General features: G+C 50.3%; 3 protein-coding genes across 4 annotated transcripts in view; 1 reads left to right on the forward strand and 2 right to left on the reverse strand.

Annotated features, from left to right (window-relative positions):
* MAD1L1 (mitotic arrest deficient 1 like 1) overlaps positions 1–1129 on the reverse strand; it is a 351438-nt gene extending 350309 nt beyond the window's left edge. For both annotated transcript variants that reach the window (XM_027738492.2, XM_039383691.1), the window contains exon 1: positions 1091–1129. The gene's annotated coding sequence lies outside the window, so the exon portion shown is untranslated. The remainder of the gene's footprint in view (positions 1–1090) is intronic.
* A 1004-nt stretch (positions 1130–2133) lies between these two features.
* On the reverse strand, positions 2134–4511 carry MRM2 (mitochondrial rRNA methyltransferase 2). The gene is made up of 3 exons (XM_027738480.2): positions 4420–4511; positions 3458–3729; positions 2134–2809 (listed from the first exon to the last, which is right to left on the reverse strand). The coding sequence occupies exons 1-3, from the start codon at positions 4455–4457 to the stop codon at positions 2385–2387; spliced, it is 735 nt and encodes a 244-aa protein (XP_027594281.2). The 5' UTR covers positions 4458–4511; the 3' UTR covers positions 2134–2384.
* NUDT1 (nudix hydrolase 1) lies at positions 4509–9305 on the forward strand. Its single transcript, XM_027738481.2, has 4 exons — positions 4509–4541; positions 5339–5495; positions 8408–8553; positions 8769–9305. Exons 2-4 carry the CDS (start codon positions 5344–5346, stop codon positions 8939–8941), a joined length of 471 nt encoding a protein of 156 aa, XP_027594282.1. The 5' UTR covers positions 4509–4541; positions 5339–5343; the 3' UTR covers positions 8942–9305.
* Positions 9306–9634: the final 329 nt, after the last annotated feature.

The raw sequence follows: 9634 nt of genomic DNA on the forward strand, positions 1-9634 counted from the left end.
TAACCCACAGAAAACATGACCCAACCCAGGCTGGAGTCGTAGGTCTCTGAAATGAGAAACTGAAGCAAGACAGGCTGTTCTTCCCGGGGCTTTCTACCCAAAATGGTTTGATTTTATTTAAATACTTTCTCCCCTTAATTTTGGCCTATAAACGTACAAATAAAAGCTGTCATGAGTCATACAAAATTGAATTTTCTTTTTTGGGAAACAAGTTAACATTGTAGGGCAGGAAGATCTACAGCAGGCAACAGTAACAAACAGAACTTATTACTCTTCCCCCAAACGTTTGAAGCTGAAGGGGGAGGAGAACTAACTCCACATTAGCAGCAAACCCTGCTATTCAACTTGTTTCTGGTTTCCCAAAATCACTCTGGAAGCACTAACTTCCAGCAAGAAGTCTTCCCCAGTTCACAGATCCCTTCTATAAGTAAAACTGCATTTCCTCGTTCGCATAAAAGTTTTTGCAAATCCTTCAGATTCAGAAGGGCCGAAAACAATTCAATCCCGGAGCTCCGAAACGCCACCAAGGTTTCCCAGGAGACTTCAGGGAGCCTTAAGGGAGTTCCTGCAGTGACTGCGTGCTCCATAAAGCCCCAGGATCATGGAAGGCAGCCACAACATTCACACGGCTTGGGGCGCCGGAGACACAGTCCTGGGGCTAACTCCAGGCTCCTGCACTCCCAGTTATTCCTTGGATTTATATCATCGCGAGGAGGAGGCGTAACAGCAGCACACGGGCAGCAGAGCAGCCAAAACCCAGGAGAAAGCGTTTATTCAAACTACGCACTAGGCTACGAGTACACACGAATTCCGGAGAGTCCCCTGCCCGCAGGGGGCTTGAGGTAGGCAAGCCTGTCCTCAAACCTACTGAAAACAAGGACACGCCGGTCCCGCCCGCGGTTCCGAAACCCCCGCGGCCGAGGGACCCTCGGGGCTCCCGGAGACCCCCCGCCCGGCAGCGAACCTGCGGCAGCTGCGGGCACGGGGCTGCTCGGGGGCTCGCCCGCGCGGCTCCAGGAGGGCGGGAGCGGGGTGGGATCGGTGGGACCCATCCATCCACCCCCATCCCTCCCGGTCCCTCCTCGCTCACCGGCGCGCGCCCCGCTTGGATCTCCCTCCTCTCCCCGGCCACGGGATCTCACGGGAACTCCACGCCCCGCTCTCGCGAGAACACCGGCCCGGCCCGCCGTAACGACGGGACTAGGCGCGCATCTCCGCCCTACCGTAATTCCTCGGCGCGGAGGAGCTCCCAGCTCGGCCTCTGGGTAACTCGCCCCCCCCCCCCGCCCAAAATCCCCCTGCTCCCTCCTGCTCGGGCAGAGCCCCCCGGCCCCTCCGCAGCTGCAGCCGGAGGAGCAGAAGAGCAGGCACATGCTCTGCCGGCTCCCATTCCCACCGTGAATCCCAGGTCATAATGTTTTTCAAGGAGCGACTGACTTCAATTTTCTTTTACTACTCGACACCCCACTCCCCAGTTTAGGCCGTTGGGTTAACGCTGCCACACACCCTCTTCAGTATGGAGATCCAGACCTGTTTAAAATCTGGAAGCTTTAAAAACACACAGTGCTACCAGCTCCTTGTATAACCCATGCCACAGTCAGCCTATAAAAGCACTATTTGCTATAAAAGTTGCCACTTCCAGATAAGGCAGTGGGTAAATTTATTTGTGTAAACAGATTTCTGACAATTCAATCAGTTATTCTCCCTGTCCAGGATCTTGGGAACATCTTGTCATTTCACCCAGGAACCACCACAGGTCACACCTGAAACATGACTGAAATGATCTGCATAGCAATGACCCGGCCCCAGTGCCACTGGATTTATGAGTGCCATGAAGCAGCAATTTCTAAATATAGCCTGTGTCCATAGGAAAGGCAGCAGAGCCATCGGGCTGAACATTCCCGAGCCAGCCGTGCCTCCCACACTGCTGGGTTACAGATCCCAACGTGAGGATGCAGATCCTGATGTGAACAGAAATATTTTCTATTTTTACATGTGCTAATAAATTGCACCAGCTTCTGAGAGGCACTAAATTAGCTCAAACTCCCCTCGCTGTACTCTCACATGTCGACAACCCCCTTTATGGTCCGTCTCATGTATGACATTAACAGGGCAATGATTTCCAAACACACATTAAAAACTCACAATATCACCATTTTATTTTCATTTCCATGACTCCAGCCCCAGAGGTTTCCTTTCAGATTATTCCTCTCCATTCCCAACCATTTCCTCCACAGGTATTTGAAAAGCATGATGGACTTCGTGAGAATCGTGGCAGGTTTTCCCAGGGTCTCCATGGTGGGATTTTTCTTTAGACACCTACCAAAATTCAGATTTCCAGTCAGTGTCTGATTACCTGTTTGAGAACCTGCAGTTCTCAACTTTCATTTCCCTTTGTACAGCCTTGCCAAGTAATAAGACTCTGCAGACTCCTTCCGGCTGGCCTGAGGCTTTATAGTTCTCACGTCTTGGAACTGCTCCTTCAGTCTGTTTTGCAGAAGACGGGCCTCAGATCCATCCCAGAACTTACAGAGCATCGTTCCCTTTGGCTTTAAAATGCTTTGGGACAGGTTCAGAAGGCCCAAGCACAGATTGATCACCTTCTGGTGATCCAGTTCCTTGATGCCCGTCGCGTTAGGTGCCATGTCGCTCAGGATAACGTCCGCCTTCCCCGCGGGAAGCAGGCTCTGGATTGTCCTCAGCGTGCTGGGGTCTGCAATGTCAGTCTTCGACAGGAAAACTGCTCCTTCCAGAGGAGAAATCCGCAGGAGATCAACGCCAAGGACAAAGCCAGTGGGGACAGCAGGATCTGTAAGGATGAAGGACACAAAAACACTCAGTGACTGCAAACAACCTGCACGTGCGTGAGCTCAAGAAACAAAGCTGCCTTCCCCTGGCAGTTTGCTGGGTGCATCTGGATGGAGGGTTTGCCATAAGCTCATCCCTTCCAGACATGACAACTCAGCTACTTTGGATAAGCAAGGGGGATTTTTCTTGTTTTTCTGCTGCTGTTTCAAGGCTGACAGTCCTGACAATGGTACAGGTGATAACACCTTGTCTTGTAAGTATTAGTGGCTTAAACCACGTAAACCAGGCACAGTGGTTACTTTAATTTTTCTAGAATGGAAATAAAAAATCAGGTAAGCCAAGGTAACCGCTGGAGGCCACACTTATTTCAGAACTGGAGGAGGGGATCTTCCTCACAACAGCTAATCAGAATACTACTGTCACATGGTACGGTTTTATTTCACAAATACAATTTTTTCAGACCATATGAAGATTCACTAGGCCCACACCTCATATTTGTATCAGTGACTGGCATTTGCCAGCACCCAGATTCCTTCCCCACACCGCTCCCATCATAGTATTTCTTAGATTTCATAGTATTTCATAGATTTCTGACACACTTCAAGAGGAGTATCATCCCCATCCTTGCCTGCCAAAAATACACACATACCAGTACCCAAGGCATTGACCCTCTCTACAGCAACCTGGCTCCAAGCACCAGGTGCTGCTCCACAGTCGAGAACAGAAAGTCCTGGCCGAAGAATATGAAGCTTGTCATCGATCTCCAGCAATTTGAAGGCACTTCTGCAACGGTAATGCTGCTGCTTTGATGCCTTGACAAAAGGATCCTTCAAGTGCCGCTCCAACCAGAGCTGCTCAGTTCCAGTTTTCTTCAGAAACCTGACAGTGGTGTGCAAACATCTGCTCACCAAACGCCAACAGCTGCCCGGCAAGAAAGGCAAGTTAACTGGCTAGTACATGATGACTATGTTATTTCAAAAGTCCCTACAGTAATTAATTCCAGCCTCGACTACAGGCTGCCCAGGGAGGTCGTGGGGTCTCCCTCTCTAGAGACATTTAAATCCCACCTGGACACGCTCCTGTGTCACCCCCTCCAGGTGAACCTGCCTTGGCACGGGGGTTGGACTGGATGATTGAACTCCAGAGGTCCCTTCCAACACTAACAATTTTGTGATTCTAAAAAGAAACCTCCAAATTTGAGATTTTTGGCGCCTTTAGCTATCAGGTCCAACCACAACAGAAGGACCATGTTTTCGATGAGGCCTCACGGATTACCCTGAGGGAAGGGGGGAAAAGAATCCCCGCTCTAGCACAGCTCCGATGTTTAAGGACACGACATGGCAGAACGACCCCAGCACGGTCCCGGGCTGCCTCAGAGGGGCTGGCGGCCTCCGTGAGCCCCTCAGAGGAACCAGGGGGATACCCGAGCTCCTGCAAGCTCCGGGCGGAGCAACCCACAGGCACTGCCCGGGGGGGACCCCCGCCCGGCATTTCCAGCAATCACACACCCACACGCCCTGAGGGAAACTCCAGGCGCCGGGACTAAGGACACCACACCACCACCACCCTGGGAGGGGGTCCCGGGATCTCCTCATCGGCCCCGCCACGCACCTACCCCCGGCGATGGCGGCAGCCCCCGGCCCCGCCATGGCCGCTGGTCCCGCCCCGTCCCGCCTCCCTCACGGCGGCGGCGCGGGAAGAGCCGGGAAGCGCCGCGGCTGAGCCGGACTGAGGTGGGCGGGAAAGGCGGGGGTTTGGGGCCGAGGGGCGAGCGGACAGGCGTGGGGTGCTGGGGGCGTTAAGGATTTGGGGAGAGGGTAGTGAGGGGATCAAGGCTTTGGGGAGGGGGTTTGAGGGGAACAAGGATTCGGGGAGGGGCGATCAAAAGATTGAGGAGGGGCCTGGGGGGCTCAGGGGTTTGGGGGTGCTGAGGGTGGTCAAGGATTCAGGGAGGGGGTTTTGGGGGGAACAGGGATCTGGGGAGGGGGGGATCAAAGATTTGGGGAGGAAGTGCTGGGGGGCATCAAAGATTCGGAGAGATTCTGAGTGTGATCCGGGATTCAGGGAGGGGGTGTTGAGGGAGTCAGGGATTCAGGGAGTGGGTTTCGGGGAACAAGGATTTGAGGAGGGGGGCTCAAAGTTTTGGGGAGGGGCGCTGAGAGGCTCAGGGATTCGGGAAGGGGTGCTGAGGGTGGTCAGGAATTCAGGGAGGGTGTATTGGGGATGGTCTTCGCGCAAAGCCTAGCCATGATGATGATGATGACGATTGAGGATGGTCAGAGATTCGGGGAGTGTGTTTTGGGGGAACAAGGATTTGGGGAGGGGGGATCAAAGATTTGGGGAAGGGGTGCTGGGGAAGCAGGAGAGCGAGGGTCAGTGGGAGCGTTAGAGAGGTATTGGGACAGGCTTTGGGGGACCAAGGATTTAGCGACCAGGCATTGGGGGGAGTTTCGGGGGGGTGAGGGGCTCTCTGACGAGGGGTGCCGGGAGCCCTTGGCTCAGCGTGCCCTCCTCATCCCTCCTCTCCCAGGAGCCATGTACACGTCCAGACTCTTCACCCTCGTCCTGGTGGTGCAGCCGTCCCGTGTCCTCCTGGGCATGAAGAAGCGTGGGTTCGGTGCCGGGCTGTGGAACGGCTTCGGGGGGAAGGTGCAGCCCGGGGAGAGCATCGAGGAGGCTGCCCGGAGGTGAGGGCTTGGCCGGCGCCCCCGGGACAGGCGTGGGGCCACAGGGTGGCCGTGGAGGTGTTGGACCATCGGTGGTAACACCCCGGTGTGTTACCCACCAGTGCAGCCGTGAGCCATCTCTGAAACAGAGGCACCTGCTCCACAGGTGGTGAGGGATCATCCCCATGTAGAAAGAAACAGGATTGCTCCCCTTGGTCTGTCATCTGCAAATCTTTTAACTGTCATTCAACCTATGAGCAACTGGAACTTCCCAAGTGTCCTCCCTCCCATCCCTTGGACTCTGATCTAAACCGAGAGTGAGTCCGCGAGTGGTGGACAGAGGTTCTTGCACTGTTCAGAGAGGTGCAGGGTTTAATTTTGGCTATATAGCAGAATTACAGGTAATTTAATTTAAACAATAAGCCAAACTGCTTATTGTTTAAATTTTGAAGCTGTTGAACAGATGCCACCTTCCAGTAGCATTTTGAGTATTGAGTGAAAATGTAGTGACAAAATAGCAGAAATTCTTAGAGGTCCATTATGAAAGGCACTGTTGGTTTATTATATATGGTGACATTTTAAAGTGCTAATGCCGAGTTAGGGAATTGAATTTCATCAGTAAAAAGGCACATTATAATTTTTGAAAATTTTAGTGCTGATTTCTTGAAGTTCTTTCTTCTGTCTGGTCATTGAAATGAAGTAGCAGATCACAATTGAATTGCTACACTCTAAAAACCAGGTATCTTGTTCTTTACATGAATATTGCTGTTACTAAGCCACACTTTGCCATCTCCTCAGTTCCTGATACAAACCCAAAATTGCCCTTGCACCTGCAGGAAGATCAGTGTTGGTGTACTCAGCTGCTACCCAGCAGCTTCTGCCCTGAACAATCTCCTCAGCTGTGCCAGCCCAACTGCCTGGGTTCTGTGGTGAGCACATTCTGTGCAGATGTGCCCCCAGCAGCACAGGGCAATAACGTACCTGACACTGAGATCGTGGCTTTTCATAGAATTTATCATCTCTGAGCAGAGGGCGGGAGATCAGTTTTGTTACTTACCTCAGCCTTCACTTGCCAGGTTTACACTGTGGTGTAAATCTAGTTATTTGATTTGGGATTTGATTTCCTGGGTGTGTGTTTACCTGTGCTGGCCCAGAGTCCGACAGTGGAGTTTTCATTCACACGAGACGTGAACTGACAAAAGTTTCACTGATCTCAGTGCAACGCTTCACAGCACAGCCAGCACCTGCTGCCTAGGTCTGTCCTCATCCCTTCACCTGCAGTTTACTCCAGAATGACACAACCAGTTCCTACCGAGGTCCACTGTGCAGGAAGCTGTCCCCAGAGCCAGGGCCAGCTGGACACGCTGGCCACTTGCCTGGCAGGAACACCGCTGGTGCACTGCTGCCTCAGGGCACAGCTCTCCTCCAGGAAGCATCACACAGTCCAAATCAAACTTCCCTTGCACTGGGAGTTGAGGTATCAGGCTGTGGTTCCGTGTTGCTCTGTCTCAGTTGGGCTGGCAGTGGTGTAAGGTGTGAAGTCCTCACAGCACGGAGTTAAACATTAAGCTGAAACATGAACAGAAGTTCCCAGTACCAGTAAGATTTCTGTCCTTGGCTGGGTATGGCACATTCCTGTGAGCACCTGGGCACCCACAGCTGCTCAGTGGCACACCTTGTAAGGGGAACATTGAGTGAGTTGGTTATTTCTAATTTGCCACCTGTAATGTTTCCACTTGCTACAGAGCCAAGCAGCTGATGGATACATTGCCTGGAGAACCGTAGCAGTGTTGTGCTTTGTTCTTCAATTATCATTGCCTGTAAAAGGAGGCTTTTAGATTAGATTCATTGCTGGAAAACTGCCTCTATTTTAGACATAGATAGCTTCTCAGAAGATAAACTAAAATTAGCCAAGACATTAAGTTGAAATATAATTTTGAAGGATGGGATCCATGAAATCGACGCCAAAGAAAGCTGGAGCCTTATAATGATTTCCATTACATTTTAAAATTGTTGTTACTGCCAAATAGGCAACTACATTAATTATTAACCTTAACTGAAGATACGTGGTTTCAGAGTATTCCTTATTTTTGTACATTAGAAAAACCATGACTAACTTCAAGCTATACTGCTTCTGTTGGAGGGAGGTAAAATAATAAAAAAACCCCCAAAACCTGAGCGTGGAGCATAAACAGAGGAAATAATTGGATGTGTGTCAAGTAGCTGTGCATGGTGGAGCGTGGCAAAGAGCTGTCTGGCACATCTCTCCAAGTGCTCTTAAAAAAGTCCTGCCTTCTGGCCTCTCTTTATGCTCAATGTGCTTCCAAGGAGCAGAAAGGGAAAGTTTACACAATTGCTTTGTTTTTTTTGCACTGCATTTGAATGGGAGACATTCTTAACGTTCTGTATGCAAGTGGTTATGTATTGTGTAATTTAAATAAGTTTCAGTTTGCCTCAGAAGCAGCTGATTGTGTAGCAAGTACAGTTGTTCTGGTGTTCATCACCTGTTTCCCCATAATTCTAAAAGCTTTAGCTTGAAGTTGGCAAAGCCTTTGTCTAAATCAAGTGTATCTCTGAGTGCTGAAGCCACATCCAGTCACAGTCACATGCCCACTTCTCACTGATCTCAGAAAAGGTCAGCATGTTGCAAGGACTGTAAATTACAGTAAATGATCTGTTTTCCTGAATCTTCCCCTTCCAACATAGACTATTTACCTGCCAGCCTCAGAGCCTGAAATAAAACATGATCCCATCTGACCTGGTTCCCATGTGGTGTAAGCAGACTCATAGTTTGGTGCAAGTCAGAACCATGCTCTGTTGTACAGCTTTCACCTTTGGTTCACTGGAAGGGTTTTGAATGTGCAAGTCAAGCTACTGACTGCAGGTTTTTTATTCCTCCCACTTTCATATAAAGAAATCTATGCCTTGTTCAGGGAGCTCCTGGAGGAGAGTGGACTGACTGTGGACACCTTGCAGAAGATGGGTCGGATCACATTTGAATTTGTGGGCAACTCTGAACTCATGGACGTTCACATTTTCCGGGCAGATCACTTCCACGGAGAGCCAACAGAAAGTGAGGGTAGGTAGCTGGTGGAGGGGAGGGAAGGATGTGTGTGCTCTTCTGAGACAGCACTGCTCTTATGAAATGGAGAACCAAATTTTCATGCCAAAATGCCCCCCCCCCCCAAAAAGGGAGGCAGCTGGGCTGTAGAGGGAAAGGTGCATGGTGACAGATATTCAGCAAAAGTCAAGGAAGGCAGTCCCATGCCAAGTTCTTTTGTTTTCTCCCACCAGAAATGCGGCCCCAGTGGTTTCAGCTGGACGAGGTGCCATTCCATTGCATGTGGCCAGATGATATCTACTGGTTTCCCCTGGTGCTTCAGAGAAAGTTGTTTCGTGGCTATTTTAAGTTCCAGGGACAAGACACCATCCTGGAGCACAGCCTGAAAGAAGTGGAGGAAGTTTAAGAAAAGGGAAGCATTCAGCCCAAGTGCTACTGCCCACATTGGGCTGCAACACCACGAGAGTATGACTTAGGAGGGTTTCCTTGCTCAGCTCTCCAGAGACTTATTTTCCAGGTCACTGGAAAGTAAGGAAAACAAGGGGGTTTCTTTAAGCAGAAATGAAAGCAGCAAGATTTTCCACGGTGTGAAGTCCCTGGCTGTGGTAGGCTTTAGCGGTTATGTGATCACAACTATTAAAAACTTAGTGTTAACCCTTTTCTTCACAGCTGGCTAATGGTTTAGGCTTTTCCCTCATGACTGCAATTTATTTTTTTTTTTAAATATTAAAAATATTTTTTTAGTAAAAGCGTGTGTTGTTCTGCTGTAACAGTGTTGTGAAAGCCTTTTGAAAAGTCCAGATAGAGACTCCTTCAGGGTTCTCCAGCTGAAGGCAGTGTGAGGTTACCAGAGTTATAAAAACAGAAGTTAGATGTATAGTCCCGTTTGAGCCCAGCTTTCACTCTTGCAGCTCCTGCTGTGAAGTTGAACTCCTCTGAGCATTTCAGGTAAAAATATGCTGAACGAAATCAACTTTCAGCAAGTCTCTGCTACAAAAAGTGCCACCCCCCATGGCTGCACACTCTGCCACAGGGCAGGAGCAGGTGACTGCTCAGCACTGATGTCAGCCCAACCCAGCAAAACTTTAATCCAACTGTG

This window comes from Pipra filicauda, unplaced genomic scaffold, assembly GCF_003945595.2.
Source record: "Pipra filicauda isolate LSUMZ 115617 unplaced genomic scaffold, ASM394559v2 scaffold31_size4109673_pilon, whole genome shotgun sequence".
Taxonomy (NCBI): Eukaryota; Metazoa; Chordata; class Aves; order Passeriformes; family Pipridae; genus Pipra; species Pipra filicauda.